This window comes from Larus michahellis, chromosome 18 (genome assembly GCF_964199755.1).
Source record: "Larus michahellis chromosome 18, bLarMic1.1, whole genome shotgun sequence".
NCBI classification, from domain to species: Eukaryota; Metazoa; Chordata; class Aves; order Charadriiformes; family Laridae; genus Larus; species Larus michahellis.
The window spans coordinates 5,193,183-5,211,903 of NC_133913.1; the positions used below are offsets into that span (position 1 = coordinate 5,193,183).

The 18,721-nt window shown below is 59.6% G+C and overlaps 1 protein-coding gene across 1 annotated transcript; it reads left to right on the plus strand.

Annotated features, from left to right (window-relative positions):
- Positions 1 to 2,293: 2,293 nt before the first annotated feature.
- On the plus strand, positions 2,294 to 18,693 carry SMARCD2 (SWI/SNF related BAF chromatin remodeling complex subunit D2). Its single transcript, XM_074562111.1, has 13 exons — positions 2,294 to 2,604; positions 10,618 to 10,802; positions 12,954 to 12,996; positions 13,590 to 13,712; positions 13,852 to 13,971; positions 14,136 to 14,231; positions 15,323 to 15,424; positions 15,697 to 15,858; positions 16,130 to 16,227; positions 16,522 to 16,657; positions 16,800 to 16,922; positions 17,250 to 17,351; positions 17,462 to 18,693. Exons 1-13 carry the CDS (start codon positions 2,437 to 2,439, stop codon positions 17,513 to 17,515), a joined length of 1,512 nt encoding a protein of 503 aa, XP_074418212.1. The 5' UTR covers positions 2,294 to 2,436; the 3' UTR covers positions 17,516 to 18,693.
- Positions 18,694 to 18,721: the final 28 nt, after the last annotated feature.

Sequence of the window (18,721 nt, forward strand, 5' to 3'; positions counted from 1 at the left end):
GACACCTGTGGCTGTGGATATTGTCTACCTAGGCTTTCAGAAAGCATTTGACACTGTTCCCCCTTGGAATTCTCATGGAAAAACTGGCGGCTCATGGCCTGGATGAGCGCACGATCTGCTGGATCAAGCACTGGCTGGATGGAGGGTCCCAAAGAGTGGTGGTCAATGGAGTTAAATCCAGCTGGCGGCCGGTCACAAGTGGTGTTCCTCAGGGCCCGGTGTTGGGACCATTTCTGTTGAACATCTTTATTGATGGTCTTGATAAGGACATGGAGTGTATCATCAGCGAGTTTGCAGATGACACCAGGTTAAGCGGGAGTGTTGATCTGCATGAGGATAGGGAGGCTCTACAGAGAGACTTGGATGGATTGGATCGATGGGCCAACGCTAACGGCATGAGCTTCAACAAGGCCAAGTGCCGGGTCCTGCACTTTGGCCACAACAACCCCATGCATCGCTACAGCCTTGGGGCAGTGTGGCTGGAGAGCTGCCCGGCAGAAAAGGACCTGGGGGTTCTAATTGCCAAGTGGCTGAACATGAGCCAGCAGTGTGCCCAGGTGGCCAAGAAAGCCAATGGCATCCTGGCTTGTGTTAGAAATAGTGTGACCAGCAGAAGGAGGGAGGTGATTGTCCCCCTGCACTCAGCACTGGTGAGGCCACACCTTGAGTGTTGTGTCCAGTTTTGGGCACCTCAATATGAGAGAGATCTCGAGGTGCTGGAGCAAGGGCAGAGGAGGGCAACGAAGCTGGTGAAGGGCCTGGAGAATAAATCTGATGAGGAGCGATTGAAGGAGCTGGGACTGTTTAGAGGAAGAGGAGGCTGAGGGGAGACCTCACCACTCTCTAGAACTACTTGAAAGGCCATTGCAGAGAGGTTGGTGCTGGTCTCTTCTCGCAGGTAATTAGCGATAGGGCAAGAGGGAATGGCTTCAAGCTGCAGCAGGGTAGGTTTAGGCTGGACATTAGGAAAAAATTCTTCCCAGAAAGAGTGGTCAGACACTGGAATGGGCTGCCCAGGGAGGTGGTGGAGTCACCATCCCTGGATGTGTTTAAGACTCGTTTAGATGTGGGGTTGGGGGATATGGTGTAGGGGAGAACTTTGTAGAGTGGGGTTGATGTTGGACTCAATGATCCCAAGGGTCTTTTCCAACCTGAATGATTCTGTGATTCTACCTGCGTGTCTCTGCACATGTGCTCTTGCACCCACATCTGCACATGCACGTGCTGCTCATGCGGGGCTCCGTGCCTGCACATGCACGCACCTCATGTGCACACGCACACACACGCGTGCTTTCACACTCACGTCCGTAAACACACACGCCTTCACACACATGTCTGCAGGCACAACCACAGCTTCACACCCCCTTGTACACACACCCGTGTACCTGCACACCGTGCAAAGTCCTGCACGTGGGTTGGGGCAATCCCAAACCCAAGTCCTGGCTGGGCAGAGAATGGCTGGAGAGCAGCCCCGAGTAGAAGGACTTGGGGGTGTTGGTGGGTGAGAAGCTCAACACGCCCCGGCAACGTGTGCTGGCAGCCCAGAAACCCCCCGCAGCCTGGGCTGCATCCCCAGCAGCGTGGGCAGCAGGGCGAGGGGGGGATTCTGCCCCTCTGCTCCCCTCGGGGGAGACCCCCCTGCAGCGCTGCCTCCAGCTCTGGGGCACCAACAGCAGAAGGACACGGAGCTGTTGGAGCGGGGCCAGAGGAGGCCCCGGAGATGCTGGGAGGGCTGGAGCCCCTCTGCTGTGGGGACAGGCTGAGAGAGCTGGGGGGGTTCAGCCTGGGGAAGAGAAGGCTCCGCGGAGACCTTGGAGCCCCTTCCAGTCCCTAAAGGGGCTCCAGGAAAGCTGGGGAGGGACTCTGGATCAGGGAGGGGAGCCATGGGACGAGGGGGAAGGGTTTGAAGCTGGAAGAGGGGAGATTTAGGTGAGATCTAAGGAAGAAATTTTTCCCTCTGAGGGTGGTGAGCCCCTGGCCCAGGTTGCCCAGAGAAGCTGTGGCTGCCCCATCCCTGGAGGGGTTCAAGGCCAGGTTGGACGGGGCTTGGAGCAACCTGGGCTGGTGGGAGGTGTCCCTGCCCAGGGCAGGGGGTGGCGCTGGGTGGTCTTCAAGGTCCCTTCCAACTCTACCCGTCCTGTGCCCGTTACTCGCCCCCGTGCCCGTTCACCCCCCCACGCCCACATGTGCGCATGCGCCGCAGCGGGGCCGTGCCCCCGCCTGGGGGCGGAGCCCTCGGGGCGGGGTTTGCATGGGAGGCGTGGTCACGACGCGGGGGGGCGTGGCCACGACACGGGGGCGTGGCGTGTGGGGGGGCGTGGCCAGCGGGCGCCGCGCGCTGCCTCCGTCTCCGGCCGCCGCCGCCGCCGCTTCCGAGTAAACACCGCGGGCGGGGGCTGCCCTCCGCCGCCCCCTCCCCCCCCCCCCCTCCCCGCCATGGCCGGCCGCGGCGCCTTCCCGCTCAGTCCGCTGCCCCCCGCCGCCGCCCCGCCGCCTCCGGGCCCCGGCCCCGCCATGCTGAGGGGGCCCAGCCCAGCTCCCGCCGCAGCCGCCGCCGCCGCCCCGGGCTACCGCCCCATGGGCCCGGCCGCCGCGCAGTACCAGGTGAGGCGGGGCGGGGAGGGGGGTGTGTGTGTGTGTGTAAGGGGGGGGGTGTGAGGGGAAGAGGGGGTGGCGGAGGCCCCCTCGGTGCCTCCCGGGGGTGGCGGGCGCTGGGCCGGCCGCTGGGGCCTTCCTTGCGCCTCAGGGCCTGAGGCAGCGGCGGCCGGGCCTCCGCCGGCTCCCGGAGCCGCCCCGCGGTGCCCCTCACCCGGGAGCCCGGCCTCTACCGGGGCTTAAATCCCCGGTAATGTGGTTTTCTTGCTGTTTTTAGTTAGGATAGCTCCGTACCTTCCCTTGCTCTCGCTTTCCCCCCGCCCCCCCTCCACTTCCCCGGTAAAAGTTAGGGCAGCGCCGCCGAGCGCGTCCCCTCCGCCGCAGCCAGCCATGGCCGGTGGCTGCCTGGCAGCAGCCGGTGCCCGGCCCCGTTACCCGCTGGAGCGGAGGAATCCTGAGGCCGCAGACCCAGCTCCGGGCCCGCAGCCATTTCCCATTGCCCCCAGCAGCCTCGAAACCCGGACACCTGCGTCTCCGGCGAAGGCGGAGGTGACCCCACGGCGCGGCGGGTGCGTGTCTTCCACCCGCGGAGACGGTGAGGCGGTGGACAAGGCGAGCAGACGCTCGCTAATACTGGTGGAAACTATATCTACCCTCAAAAAGCAAGAGAAACCGCTCGTTTTCCAGCCGGAACATCTCTTGTGAGAAGTATATTCTGATATACACTCAAGTTTCCACCTCCCGCTTGCACCCACAGCTTATCGATTCACTTTTACGCGCGGGGTGGTTATTTTTGGTTATTAGGTTTCTGGTGTAAAACACCAGTTTTCCAGGCGGGCTTGAAATGGAGGAGCCTGGTTGTGCAACATGTTCTCAGGCGCCGCTGATCGCCTCCTCCAGAGCTGCCGCCTTAATTTGCATGAATTAAAACTTCAGAAATAAATCAAGCCGAGGGAATTCCCAGCTTGTAAGCTTCATTAATACAAGATGAGGAAACAACTGCCCACCGTAGCCTTAAAAACGCCCTAAAGCCTGGCGCTGAAAACTGAGATGGCGCAGCCGAGGCTGATCTGAGCGTGAATTGAAGGCAACTCGACTCAGGAGGCGTTTTGGGCCGGGCAGATGCTGACCTTCCGTGCGGCAGGTTGCAAAATCCAGCCGGGAAGCTGAAGCCTGACGGGAGCAGCCGGGAGCCGCTCACCGCCACGGGTAAACAAGCTGACATATGCTTGTTTTTTTCGCCCCTGTGCTCCGTTGCTGGCCGTAACGCTGTGATGGCAGCAGGTGTTGGGAGCGCAGGGCGATGTACATCAAGTGTACATCACTGTAGTGTCCTGGTGCAGGAGACGGCTGGGTCGGTGGGGCCGGTTGAGCCTCGGGGCTGGTGGCAAGCACCATGCCTCATGTCTGGCCACGAGCTGCATCTGGCTAGCAGCTTGCTGGCAGGGCTGCCTGCGCCTGGGAGGGGAGAGCGGGTGTGATCCAGAGGGTCTGTCCTTTGTTTTGCAATTCCCAGGCTGGGGAAAACAGCCCCTCCCCTCCCAGTGGCCATCCCTGCCATACCCGGAGGACTTCCCTGCTTCGTTATGCCCTGGCTTAATGAAGAACTTCATTATTTCAGCACTAGGAGACACAACAGGCCTCATCCACGCCAGCGAGTGCTTAAGGGCTCTTTAATCACTGGATTATTAAGCATATGCTCGTCCTTTTGACATCCTTGCGTGCCTGCTGGTTATTTACTGGTGGCTCAGGCAGGGAATTCAAGAGGATGACTTCTTTGGGGAGTTCCTTTTGGGACTGATTTGGGACCCCTTTTGGGAGCTGACGTTTCCAGAGCAGTCAGGCGCCGGTGACGTGCCTGGAGCAGGAAGGAGAGGGGTTTTTTTTCCAGCGGAGGATGATCAGCTAAGCTCCATCAGGCTGCTTGGCAGCAGGTCTGCCCGCAGAGCCCCCGTCCTGGTCCCTGTGCTGGTGGCAGCGCGGCTGCCAAGGCCAAATTCCAGCCCCCAGCATCCAGGTTGTGCCAGCTGGTGTAAATGCAACGAGAAGGAGCGTTTCTTCTGTTTATTTAGGTGCTAGTTTCAGGCTTAGGAGAGGTTTTTCCTGAGTTATCAGGTTGACGCTGTGGCGGGGAGCGGGCTTGGCACTGTGTAGTGGAGATGGGACTGTGCAAAGCAACGCTCCAGCCTCGAAGTTACCCCATGCTGATGCTTTGCTGGTGCACAGACATGGCAAAAAGGAGCATTAATTAGGTGATAAAAGAGTTTCATAGGCACTTGCTGGTGAGAAGGAGCCTGGTTTCCATGGGACAGGAGGGCTGCTGCAGTCCAAGCAGCTCCTAACCCTGACAGCAGCTGTGGCTCAGTGATCCTGTCCCCGGGCAGGCAGCAGCGTGAAGAAAAGTAAAGTTCAGGGAGACATTATAGCTGCCCCACACCAGGACCTTATAGCAGCTTTGCAGTATCAGAAGGGGCCTACAAGAAAGCCGGAGAGGGACTTTTTCAAGGGCGCATAGTGATAGGATGAGGGGGAATGGTTTTAAACTGGAAGAGGGGAGATTTAGATGAGATATCGGGAAGAAATTCTTTGCTGTGAGGGCGGTGAGCCCCTGGCCCAGGTTGCCCAGAGAAGCTGTGGCTGCCCCAGCCCTGGAGGGGTTCAAGGCCAGGTTGGACGGGGCTTGGAGCAAGCTGGGCTGGTGGGAGGTGTCACACCTCGTGTCACGCCACATGGAACGACATGATCTTTAAGGTCCCTTCCAACCCAAACCATTCTATGAAAGTCGTGCTTCGTGGAGAAACCTGTGCAGACAGCCGGGATGGAAGAGCTGGAGAAGTGCAGGTCGCTGGTACAGAGCCAGGTGAAAGATTGGGGTGGCCCAGACATGTTGGAGAGGGCGTAGTGCAGCGTGAGAGAGTTCCACACGATCTTGGGAGCAGAGGAAAATGGTTTTCCTGCTCGTCGGGTGATTGGGGTTGGCTCAAAGGGGGCCTGGAGGGAATGGCCAGGCTGGAGCTGCACCAGAAAGCTGTGATGCTGCTTGGGCTGGGTGATCCCACCCTTCCCAAGGGAGATGGTTTCCAAGGCAGGTTTCATCATAGACTGAGCCTTGAATTAATTTAAGCGATGATACGAAGCAGATGAACGCTGTCCTCTTGGAGCAAGAGGGAGGAAGGCAACATCGGAGACCAGAGCACCCTTTGTTTCTCCTGGGGAAACATGACAGTGAACTTCTAGGTGGACAACATCTCCAGAACTTGCTGTTGAAGGCCCTCACTCCATCTTCCTCTACAGGACCTTCTCGGGAGCTCTCGGAGCCATTCCCTGGGCAGCTTAGCACTGCAGCAGCGCCAAAGGCAGTGTTTTATGCCAGGCACCTCTTCCCGTGTGTGCCTCCGCGCTGTGTTAGCAGCTGCTGGAGTTTCAGGCGGGAACTCGACACCTTTGTTCCTTGTTCCTGCTTGTGGTAATGCCTGTGTTATGATTTGAATCCCCGTGACCTTTCCTTTCTCTGACCTGTAACATCTGCAGCTTCAGGTGCGAGGCAGCAGACGGGCAGGATTTTCTGGACCCAGACATCTCTGTTGGTGCTTGGAACGGTGCCAGCACGTGCCCTAAATCTACTCGGTCTCTTTGCCTGTTGTATTGCCTTTTTTCCTTTAATTTACTACTTCCTCGTCTATGGTTTTTAGCTGAGAAGCAACCCAACCCCTGGAGCTTCTCCTGTACCAAAATATGGCGGGTCTTCCAAGCGTGACAAGCTGCGCTGGGGCAGTTTGGGGGTTTGCTGGGAGCAAGGTGCTGCGTGAGAGGTTGCAGGCTGCAACAGCATCTCGACAAGACCACCAGCTCCGGGATGGAGATCTCCACCGGCGCAAACCCTGGCTCTTCCTGATGCCCTCCCAAGAGGGGTTTGCTCACAGATAAGACTGGAAAAAAAAGAGGGGGGGAAAGCACCTTTTTGGGGTGTGCTGGGGGGGCTCAGTTGGTCCTTATCCATGCAAAGCCTTGGGCTGAGCGGTGGCTTTAAGCAGCCGACCTCTCCTTGAGACCAGCCTGGCACGGAGCTCAAATCCCGTTTGAACAGGCTTTGCTTTTAGCATTTGTCCTAATGGGAAGCGCCGCCGTCCGGGCGTGCGGGGAGGAACTTGCAGGAAGAGCCGTTGTCGCCTGGCGTCTGTCCAGGGCTTTGCTCCCAAAGCCCCGGGCGAGGATGCATGTGGGCTCTCGTTCCCTGACTGTTAGTATGTACAAAGTTGGATCGCGCCTTTTGGGACGGAGCAAAATGGGACGTGCGTCGGGAAGAGCCTTTCCCCCCTCGTTGTGAGCTGCAGGAAAAGAGCTGCGGTCTTGGAAGGAAGACGAAGAGAGGCTCTCAAGCTGTTTTCGGAAATGCTGCTTTTCTTCAGGCTCACTCTTCAGCTTGGCTGCTTCTTGCAGATCCATCCTGCGATTTATTGCTCCCCTTGTTTCTCCTTTCTGCTACCAGCCTCTGATTTCTGGCCTGCCCTTCCTCAAGAAGGGGCCTTTGGCAGGCGGGGAGGCTCCTGTCATGCCAACAAACATCCATCGGGAAGCCTTCCAGCCTCCCGTTGGATCCAACTGAAGTTGACTCTCAACAGAGCTCCCCAAACGCAAGCGGCCTGCACGTTGACCTGGGATGAACCGCTAAACCACAGCCAGCCCTGTTCGTTCCTTCGCCTTTGGCAGGGAACAGAAACAAGCTGTTTTCTGTCCCGTTTCCAAACGGCTCCGCTCGCTCTCCGCGGGGAAGGCTGGACGAGGTCCAGCTTGTTCCTCGGAGCTGAGCTTGCGAGGTTTGCCCTTTGTCCGCCCCACTGGCAGGGGCGGTGGGGCAGGGAGGGGAGGACAAGGCAGGACCCAGAGGGGATGGGTGAAGAGGGGTGGATGGAGGGCTGGGGGGTGTTGTCAGCCGGGAAGGAGCTAGGGAAGGTCTCCTTGGTTTAGCCGGTTTAATAAAACTTCCCTAATTTAAGCCCCCTTACATCCTGCTAATTTCCAGGGCTTCCGAAGGGGGCTGGAGGCAGATTTCACCCCGCCAGGGCTGTAATGCTGCTTCGTGGCTTAGCCAGAGATTTAAGGCCGTGCTTGTGTGAGTCGATTCTTAGAAGCCTGCAGCCTCCGGGGAGCTGAGGCTGCCCCGGACAGGGATGCAGGCGCTGGTTGAACACAAGGCAGAGCCTGGCCCTGCTTTGCCAAAAGGCTTCTCTGTTAGCAATTTGCAAATCTTGAGAGTAAACTGAGCGGGGGGAGGGGGGGGGGAAAAACCCCATCCGTGTGGAGGATTCTGCCTTGCCGCTTTTTTGCTCGTCCAAGTGATCAAATGCAGGTCCCTGGTGGGCTGGAGCTCGCTCCCCCGGCAGCTTAACTGTGGCTGATGGTTCTCAGATGTTTGTGGAGGGAGGTGGCGTTAGAGTCTGAAGTGTGACAGATCTGTTCATCCTTGCACTGAACTCTCCCTGCCAACAGAATTTTCTCCTCTTCTCGCAACCGAGCAGTCTCTTGCCTTCCAAAGAGCAGATGGACACACGGGAGACCTTGGACAAGGTGCTCTCGCTTATGTGGAGGAGTCAAAGACTTTCTCAGCTGACTTCGGCCAGCCTCCAAATCTCTCCTTTCAGGGACAGATCAGAAATGTGACCTGTGGAGTGGCAGAAGGAGATAGGAGAGACCTTGGGGCATGGTGGTGGTGAGAGCTACCCTGGCCGAAGGACGGGAGCTGGTCGTGGCCACGTCACCTCTTAATCCAAGCAAGCTGCTGGCGGCTTTTGTCTGTCTGCGTGCTTTGGGAAGGAGTTGTGTTGTCATATGTTGTCACATAGGGAACCTGCCTGACCACAGACCAGTTTCCCCATGGCACTGATTGTGGTCTCCTGCGTGGGCTTGAGAAACACGCAGGGGTGAGGGTTTCCTTGAAAGCTGTCTGTCTTCTCCATGCTCCTGATGGCTGTAGGGAGCTGCAGGTGACTGTGTGCAGCTTCGGCACGATGCAGCTTTTCCTGGGGCTCTCCGATTCCTGATGAAAAGTTTCACAGCCTCTTCTCACGGCTTATCTGTTCTCCAGAAGCCCTCGTAGGTGAGTCAGCACGGTTATGAGACCGCAGTCCTCTTGTAGCCACGCTGCGCTGGCAAACAGTATTTACCCACTGCCTGTGTTTTATAATTTTGCAAAGGGTGTGGATCTCGGTGCTGCCTCCTCCACAGAGGATTTCTTGATAATCCCAGAGAAACGGTTCTCGCCTTGTGATTTTTTGGCAATAAGAGGAGGTGCTGCTGGCCGCGGTTGGCTCTTGGCGATGCCGGTGCAGTCCCGCTTGTCATGGGGAGTTGCGCAAATGTGGCCGATCAAAAGGAGAGAAACATCTGGGGGCTGTTAGGAGGCAGGAACAGGCTCCTGCCCTATGGCAAGGGCAGGTTAGCGAGCCCAGGCTCTGGAAGCGCTTCTTTGAAGGAAGGCTGAGCAAAGGCAGAGACAGCATGAGGTTGGGAAATGTGCTCTGCTCGTGCTTTGTGTGCGTGTTTGAACTTCCGCGTGCGGCACTAATCCTGTGCCCTGCTGCTGCTCGAATTCCCAGCTGCAATATGCTTCTCGATGCAGCGCTTGGTATGTTTTCAGCATCTCCTGCTTGCAGAGATACCTGTGGCCTCAGGCTCCGGAGGGGGAGCAGCTTGAGCTCTTGATTTTTGCATTTACCAGCATTTTGGGGACGATGTGAGTGTGTTTTGCTTCCAGCTGCCATCAAACCAACCCCCCCCAACACACACCCAGGTCTGAGCCTGCCTGTAAAAGCTGGGGAGGACAAACAGGCTGCAGCTGCTCCCAGCCCTCCCGTACCTGGGCTTAACACTGAAATTAATGCCCATATGCAGATAAGCTCGTCAGCCCCATGGCATCGCCTTGCCAGGCCCTTTTGGGATAACGAGGCAGCTTTGTTAGCTTCCGCAGCACGGCCGTGTGCCCCAGCTCCATTGTCAGGGCTGTGGGAGGGGAGCCGTGGGGGATGTCCTGGCACGTCGAGGAGCCTGCGGCAGGGGAGAAATGTTGCTCTGCTGGCTTGGTGGCTCTCCCAGCCTCGCATCTTGGCAGTGCGGAGCTTGAGGATCAAAGGATCCTGGGAGGCTGTTGGCTCAGGCCACCGGTGAAGCAGGCTGGAGCATGTAGGGGTGGCCAGTGGGTCATGGTGGGGTGCTGTGACCAATTGTTGGGGGTCCTGGGGGGCTGCATGGGGTGTAGACCTGGTGGCACCTGCAAGCCACAAGTGCAGGTGCTGACTTGCCAAGCTGCTCTGCTCTAAGAGATGGGGAGGGGCTGTGAGTGCTGCCCTGGGTTGGGACCCCTTGCCGGAGGGAGTCGTTAGGTATCCTGTCATGGCTTGGAAGTGGCCTTTCTGGGTCCCTGGAAGGGGAAGGACGGGGGCTGGCATGCTGGCAGGGGGTGAGCTCTTGCCTCCATCCGTTGCACCCAGGAGCTAGGCTTCCTGCCTGCCGGCCTCATGACCGATGCTGTTAGGAAGTGGGATTGCCCCGCTCCCCTGCCAGGCATTGCGTCTGCCAGCACTGGCGCTTTCCGGAGAGAAACCCACGGCACAACCCACGCCGCAGCCCCTAATGTCCCCAGGGTGGGACGGCTTTGCAGGCAGTGACCCTCGTGATTCTCCAGATCCAATGTCTCCTGCTGTGTGGCGGTGCCTCGGGGCCACACATGGTTCGGCTCCGTGCTGGCTGGCAGGTTGGGCTTCCCCTGCGGTCAGCGGCTTCTGCTCATCCTAGTTCTGCTTTCCCATCGCTCTTCCTGCAGCAAGGAAGGCTGCAGCTCCTGATGTCCTTCCCTCCTCCCTGCCTCGTCCCTCACCCGCACCTCGGGGCAGGTTACAGCTTCGGAAATCTCTCCTGAGGAAGAAGCGAGAGGGCAGGTGGCATCCGCTGTTCCCCAGCAAAGGTCGGGCCCCCTCGCAGGGCAGTGTTTAACGTACACTCTTCCTCTTTTCTCTTCCCCGCTAGCGCCCCGGGATGCCGCCCGGCGGCCGGATGCCCATGGCAGGGCTGCAGGTGGGACCACCAGGAGCTCCCCCCTATGGAGCAGCCTCCCCGATGAGACCCGGCCTGCCCCAGTCGATGATGGACCCCTTCAGGAAACGCCTGCTGACCCCCCAGGCACAGCCGCCGCTGGCCACCCAGAGGAGAGGGTAAGGGGGCGGCACCCTCCTGCTGCAGGACGGACACCCACGGCAGGCTGGAGGGGGGAGGTTTGACCCGCTGGGTCCCAGTTGGAACCCACAGCTCCCTGCCCTGCTGCAGAGGGGCGAGCTGCCCGTGGCGGGGTGGAAGCCAGCAAGGCTTTTCTGGAGCGTCCCCCCGGCTGGCAGCTGCCAGAGCTCGGGGCTGGGATGTTTTGTGATGATGGGGGCAAAGATCACTGGGCTCACAGTTTCCCTGCGCTCTGATCTCCACGCCAGTAACCGAAAAGCCTCACTGCGCGCGTTCGTGCTTGTCAGAAGCCCCAGCATCAGCTCCTTGAGGTCTTTCCTCTTGTCACAGGGGTTGGTGCTGGCTCTGGCAGGCACAGGCGTGGGTGGAAAGAGGGGTCGGGGGTGGCAGGTTGCGGAGACGCTTCCCGGAGCTGCCATCTCGGCAGGACTGTTTGTTGGCGCTGGTCTCGGTGAGCTGCAGGGCTCTGCCAGCAGCTCCTCACTTGTTTACAACACTGCTAATCCCTGTGCTCAGTTTCTGTTTTCCACGAGGGCTTCTTGATTACTGCAGGCTGTCTCTCAGGGCAGGGTCCCTTGGTCCTAATGGATACTCAGGTCCTCTTCCCTGCCCTGGATGTGTAGCGGGGCCGGCGGCTGACGGCTCGGTCGGCTCCGTGATCCCTCTGCAGGGAGTCGCAGCCTCCGCACAGCGACTGCGCATCACTTCAGTGCTCCAGAGCAAGCTGGGGATTAAGGACGAGGGGCAGCTCGCCACCGAGCAAGGACGTCAGCAACCAGATAAATCTGCGGCGTCATTCCCGGGGGCTGGCTGCCTGGGATCAGCCGTGCTCGGCTGGTCGAGCATCCTTGCTCCCGGCTGGCTGCGGATCAAGGGATCAGGAACTGCCAGCTGCTAATGGGGTGGCCAAACCCTGCAGGAAGCATTTAATGCAGTGACAAGAGCTCAAAGAAGTGCTGTGACTCCCCTTCTTACTAGGGCTGCCCTCCCGACCTGTCCTCCTGTGCCAGCAGCCGTGGGGCAGCCAGCGTACCTTGGACACCTCGTGATGGCGGCACGGATGCCCGCCTTTGCTGCCCCACGGCTTCACGTGTTGCCCAAGGAAAGGGGCGTCCCTTTGCCCGCTGGAGTCTGCCCCGTCTCTCAGATGCGCAGCAGAATGGGAGGAGAGTGTTTCCCTGTGCATCCAGGCGTTGTGCATAAATTTAGTGGGGCATCGGGGTGGGCTCGGCTGACGGGGCGCCTGCAGCCTGCGGGGTGGGAGGAGAGCCCTGGGGTTTGACAAGGTACTAGAAGCTTGGGGAGAGCTAAAATGGCTCCGAGCAAGGCTGCAGCCGTTCTGTGGCTCTAGAAGCCGCTCTGCTTCCTCTCCCCGCGACGATTTCGGCCCCGCTGTGGCAAGGTTGATTTGTTTTAAGCTGTTTTTAAGTGAGTTCCTGGAACTGAGCTTTGGTTTGTAGCGCTGGGAGGATGTAATGGCCATTTCCAGAGAGGAAGCTCAGGAACGTTGTCCTGCAGACAGGAGCGTGCCTGCAGCCGCAGCTTGCGCCACCTTCTCCTTGCTCCTGTCCTGTTCTTCAGCAAGCAGCAGCACAAACTGAACCCAGGGACTGCATTTCCTTCCCTGGTGATGGGCTCTAGACGTCCAACACCTTCCCCCCCGGAGTCATCTTGGCTTGCCCACAGGGATATATTCTCTTACTCATTTGCTTTCCGGCACTGAGCCAAGGTCTTGTGCTTTAGGAGCTCTTACAGACCTTCTTTGTTCTTCTGCAAGTTCAAAGTCCCTGCCACCCAGAGCAGCTCCGAAAGGGGATCTGCACCCCCAGAGACCTGTTCGCTGCAGCGGGAGCCTCGACACCTGGCTCAGACCGAGCCATCCACGTGGCATACAGCTGGCATTGCCGCTGTGACTCCCTTCCCTGGAGCCCGGCCCCATTTGTGGCCCGGATGGGGCCAAAAGAGCCACCGGGTTCCTGGCGTACAAGCAGAGTTTGGTGTTGTCCCCTGAGACCTGCTGCTGCCGGAGCGCGGGCCATGCAGCAGCCTCCCACCGGGCAGGCAGCAAGATGTCATGCGAGAGGTGCAGTATAATATTATTTTTTTGCCTGTCTGTGTGCTTTTTGCAGGGTGAAGAGGAGGAAGATGGCTGACAAGGTCCTGCCACAGAGGGTGAGTGCTGCCTCGGTGCGTGGGGAAGGAGCCGAGCTGCTGGAGGGAGGTGGTGAATCCCTGCTGCCTTCCCAGGGCAGCCGGGGTGGTGAGGTCCCCACGAGGAGGAGGAGGAGGAGGATTTCGCTGAGCTGCCTCCCACCTGCCGGGCACTTCTGCTCCGTCCCAAACCACCTTGGAAGATTTCCGTCTCTTCCGCTGGGGTGGCAGGAGAGGTTTGGGGCGCACACAAATTGGACAAGCAGGACTTTGGGCAAGCGAGGAGTGGCGGCTTGGGATGGAGACCCCAGGAGGACCCTAAGCCTCTCCTGGGAATCCCCCGTAACAATCCGTTACCCGCCTGTGACACCGGGCGGGCTGCTGGGCACGGTGACAGGCTCCAAACTGAGGTCTGCAGTACAGCTCTGTGCTTTGAGGAGAGGTTTGCCAGGCTGTAGCCTTCATTTAAAATGAGAAATCGGTGCTGTCGTGCTACACTTGTCGCTTGGTGACTCCTTGCCGTGTCAGCCCAGCGCCAGTAGCGTTGCTGGGGCTGGTGTGGGGGACGCAGCCCCGTCCCAGCACGGAAGGGACTGATGGTTTCTGTTTGACAGATCCGGGAACTGGTCCCGGAATCCCAGGCCTACATGGACCTCCTCGCCTTTGAGCGCAAGCTGGACCAAACCATCGCTCGGAAGAGGATGGAGATTCAGGAGGCCATTAAGAAACCGCTGACGGTGCGTGGCAGCCCTCGCTGGCCGGGGCGGTGAGCAGCTGGGCGGAGTTGGGGGCGAACGAGGTGGGTGCTGCTGTGGGTGCTGCCCAGCCGCCCTCTCACTCCAAGCATCCCCCCCTCTCTGTTTTCCTATGCCACAGCAAAAGCGGAAGCTGAGGATTTACATCTCCAACACTTTCAGCCCAGCCAAAGAAGAAGGGGAGGGTGGTGAGCGAGTGGCCTCCTGGGAGCTCCGCGTGGAGGGCAAACTGCTGGAGGACGTAAGGAACGCGGGCAGGGATGAGCCGGCTGTGGGAGGAACACAGTGCTCCGTGCTGAGAGCTCGGCTGGATACGGCCTTCTGGGTGCTGAAGGCGGTGTTTGAGCTGGGGCCGCCTGTGTGGCTGGTGGTGTCAGGCCAAGCCTCTCCCGCTCTGTTTTGCAGCCGAGCAAGCAGAAGAGGAAGTTCTCCTCCTTTTTTAAGAGCCTCGTCATTGAGCTGGACAAAGAGCTGTACGGGCCGGACAACCATCTGGTGGAGGTGAGACGGGAGGCTCCCGGCCGCGCTGCGGGGCTGGCTCTGCACCCGGGGCAGGGTGGGGAGAGTTGTTATCCCCCGCGGGCGATGGGAGGTGGGGTCCTGCAGCGTAGCCTGTGGAACTCAGCTCCCAGCCCAGCGCCTGTCCCGCTGCCAGAGGGGCTTGAGCAAGGTGCTTTTGGGTGGTGGGGCTCGGTGCGGAGCCTTCCCAGGGGAACCACGCTGCCGGGATTTCCAGGCTCAAGTTTACAGCTGTGTTTTCCTCCCCGGTGCTGGCTGGTGGCCTGAGTGACTGGGCTGCAGCTGCTGCCCGCTCGGCTTTTAACCCCCACATGCCCACAAGTAGGCAGCTAGAGATGAGAGGTGTGGGGCTACAGCGAGCACATGGCTCCTGGAGGCGGCTCGGGCAGCTCCAGGCCCCACAGATCTGGAAATACGAGGTCCAACGCAGGTGATGATGCCACAGAAAGGCTCATCTGTGCCTCCCAGCGCCAAGTCGGGGGGGGTGTGAAGAGTCTCCCCTGTTGCCTCCCAGCCCCCATTGCCTGGCTGGAAGGTCCTCGGGGAGATAAAGCACTGCCTGCGAGTGGGGTCAGACCTTTTTTGGGGTGCTCCTGCCTGGAGCAGGCTTTCCCTGCGCCCAGCTCATGCTTTTCAGCCCGAGAACTGCTTGTTTCTGTGGTGGTGCCTGCTGCGGTGGGGGTCGATCCCCTTCATGCGTGGGGTGCTTTGTGAGAGCAGCTCAGATGCCCAGCGCCTGCGCTGGCTGTGGCAGGATTGATCCCACATGGACTCCAGGAGCTGTTTTGAGCCCTTGACATCAAGTGCTGTAACTCCCCCGGCCCATCCAAAGTCCCCTCCGCCTCTGGGCTGGAGCACACCAAGCTGTATCTGTTGAGGACCGGGTGGGCTCTCGGCTGAAGCCCACTGGGGTCAGACCCCCAGGGGCGGGATCTGGGCTGCCTGCCTCTGCCCGACCCCTGCGCCGAGCCCGAGCACCGGCTCTCTCTGCCCCTGGCTGCAGACGCAAAGCCTGTTAGCGGGTGGCTTGTCACGGTCCTGGAGTTGAGCGGTGTCCCCTTGGTCTCTCGTAGTGGCACCGGCTGCCCACAACCCAGGAGACTGATGGCTTCCAAGTGAAGCGTCCCGGCGACGTCAATGTGAAATGCACTCTGCTGCTCATGCTGGATCACCAGGTAGGGGCCGCGGGGCTCTGCGGGCGCTGGTCGTGCCCTGCTGCCCTTCCTCCAGCACGGCTCGTCTGTGCGGGGAGGGCAAACGGGCCTGGGTTGGGGCAGAGCCTTAATAAGAGGCTATTTTGGGGGCTGCGGGGGCGGAAAGGGGCACAGAGAGCTCCTTGCAGCCTGCGTTGACACAAGTGTGTGACACGAGGGCTGTGTGGGGCAGGATGCCCCCAGGAGGGGCCCTTCCTACTGCCAGACCCCCTTCATCCTGCCTGTCCCTGCAGCCACCACAGTACAAACTGGACCCTCGCCTGGCTCGCCTCCTCGGGGTGCACACCCAGACCCGCGCCAGCATCATGCAGGCGCTCTGGCTCTACATCAAGCACAACAAGCTGCAGGACAGTCACGAGAAGGAGTACATCAACTGCAACCGCTACTTCCGCCAGGTCAGCCCTTGCCCCGCGGCACCAGCACGCTTTGCTGGGAGGAGAGCACCCTTCCCCCCTCCAGTAAGGCCAGAAAAAGCACTTCTTTCTGGCTCCGGAACGGCCAGTCTCCATTGATGCCTCTTCCCCAGGCTTTAGCTTGCACCCATCAGCTTGCCATGCACAAACCAGGGCTGGGCAAGTGCCCCCCACCCCTCTCCTGCCTGACTTTCTGTGGCAGGTGGAAGGAGCCCCTGCCACGGACAGCAAACGCTCTGCTTTGCCCCTCCAGATCTTTAACTGCGTCCGCATGCGCTTCTCTGAGATCCCCATGAAGCTGGCGGGGCTCCTGCAGCACCCGGATCCCATCATCATCAACCACACCATCAGGTAGGGGCGAAGGGCGTGCTGGGCAACGTTCCGCAGGGCTGGGGGATTTAGGGGGGGTAGAGGGGGCAGGGTTACCTCCCCGCAGGGTGCAGGAGGGGAGGGCAGTACCTGCAGGGGCTACAGGGCCTCTGACCCAAAGCAGGAGTGAGCACAAATCACTTGGGAGGGGAAGAATCAGCTGAACAAATCTGGGCGTTTCTTGAGGGTTGCTCGTGTTGCTGCCGGGGGAGTTGATCCTCTACATCAGGGTGAAGGCTGCAGAAGTGCCCCCCCTAATGTCCTGTTTCCTCCCAGCGTGGACCCCAATGACCAGAAGAAGACAGCCTGCTACGACATCGATGTGGAGGTGGATGATCCCCTGAAAGCTCAGATGAGCAATTTCCTGGCTTCCACCACCAACCAGCAGGAGATCGCCTCCCTGGATGCCAAGGTGCGGGGAGACCCGCGAGGGGGGCAGCCCTGCCTGGCAGCAGGGTGGCACTTCAAGGCTGCGCCGCAGAGCTGGGGGGAGCTCGGTCTCCTGTTCCTGGGGGGACACAGCTGCCTCTGACCCCTTGTTGTCATCTCCCTAGATCCACGAGACCATCGAATCCATCAACCAGCTGAAGACGCAGCGCGATTTCATGCTGAGCTTCAGCAACAACCCGCAGGATTTCATCCAGGAATGGATCAAATCCCAGAGGAGGGACCTTAAGGTGAATCACAGAATGGTTTGGGTGGGAAGGGACCTTCAAGCCCACCCAGTGCCACCCCCTGCCCTGGGCAGGGACACCTCCCACCAGCCCAGGTTCCTCCAACCCCCGTCCAACCTGGCCTTGAACCCCTCCAGGGATGGGGCAGCCACAGCTTCTCTGGGCAACCTGGGCCAGGGGCTCACCGCCCTCACAGCGAGGAATTTCTTTCTCAGATCTCACCTAAATCTCCGCTTTTCTAGTTTGAGACCCTGAGGCTGGGAGCTGGGCGGGGAGGGTCTAAGCCCTGGCACTCACCCCGTGTTTCCCCCAACCCCGTCCTTTGCTCAGATCATAACGGACGTGATCGGGAACCCGGAGGAGGAGCGGCGAGCCGAGTTCTACCAGCAGCCCTGGGCGCAGGAGGCTGTGGGCAGACACATCTTCGCCAAGGTGGGCTCCGTGCCATGCTGGTGGGGTGCTGCAGCGGGTTGGGGTGGCAGCAGGGGGGGGGTTGCCTGGGGCAGTCCCTCTCCCTTCCTGACTGCTCCCATCTCCTCCAGGTCCAGCAGCGCCGGCAGGAACTGGAACAAGTGCTCGGGATCCGCCTCACCTAAGGGGCCAGCGGGGGCTCGGGAGCTCCTTCTCCTCTCCCTGCTGCCTGAGCCTGACGGTACTTCTTACTGGAATCAAAAATACAGCACTTGCACAAACCCTATGTGCCTGGAGGGATTCGGAGCCACTAGCCCCCCCTGGGCTCCCCTCGGCTGGGAAGCTCTAGCCATAAGGCAGAGCACAGCGGAGGGGTCCCCTGGTTCCCCCCCCTAAAGTCCCGCTGCAGCTTTTCTGCTGCGTTAACGCCTCCTGCTTTTGCATCGTGCCGTTCGCCTCTTTCCCCGTAGCACCTACAAGCCCTCCTGCTCGTTCCCCTCCTGGAGATGCTGCCCAGCAGGGAAATGCTACCCGTGCCGAGCGGGAGGTGCTGCCTTGCTCCCGCCCGCGCTGCCAGCCCTCCCTGAGCCCAGCCGCCGCCGCCACGGCAGGCCCTGCCCTGCCCCTCTTCAACCAAAGTTGGTTTTTTTGGGGTTTGTTTTTTTTGTGTCATTCCAAACGCCAGCCAGCCCTTTCCCCCGCCGCTGGTGCCCGACGTTTTGCACTATTTTTGTGAACAGGTTTTATAAAAAAAAAAAAAAAAAAAAAAGGAAAAAAAAAAAGGAAGCGTTTTGTACAGTGGGTTTGTATTTGATTAATATATTGAGTTCCTCTTAACTGCACTCATTGCCTCAATCTATGCAGTGGTTCGTGGTGTTCTCAGAGGGGCTGGCTCGGCCCAAGCTGTTCTTTTTATACGTAACCAAGTTTTTTAGCGTTAAGTTTTTGACAATCAGTTGATTAATTCCCCCCCCCCCCCCCCCCAAACTCCTGCTGTTTTACGTAATTAGCGACTTATCTTGTGAGCGATAGGAGGGGTCAGGGCTGGGGGCGGGGGGCAGCTCTGTCCCCGGGGAGCCTGCGGGCAGCCGGGGGTCAGCAGGGCTCTCAGAGAGAACTGGAGATACCGGGGAGGAGCGAGGGGACCATAGTGCTGGGCTGAGGGGACGGTGCCACCACCCGCCGGACCCACTGAAGTGCCTTAACCCCGCTGCTCCTCTGGCCCCGGGCGGTTGCAGGCAGAGGGGAGGGGGGGCGTTTACATAATTCCCAGGGTGGACGGCTCAGGGGTGCCTGCTCTGCCTCTTGTGTAACCATTTTTTTGTCTATTTTGGATATTTTCTAATAAAACCAGTTAGCAGCAGCTCTGTGTGTTGTGCTGGTGTTCTGCA

Coding starts and splice junctions, on each gene's coding strand:
- SMARCD2 (XM_074562111.1), top strand. CDS start 2,437: ATGGCCGGCCGCGGCGCCTTCCCGCTCAGTCCGCTGCCCCCCGCCGCC. Junction 15,425..15,696: donor TGCTCATGCTGGATCACCAG/GTAGGGGCCGCG, acceptor CTGTCCCTGCAG/CCACCACAGTACAAACTGGA. Junction 16,228..16,521: donor ATCATCAACCACACCATCAG/GTAGGGGCGAAG, acceptor GTTTCCTCCCAG/CGTGGACCCCAATGACCAGA.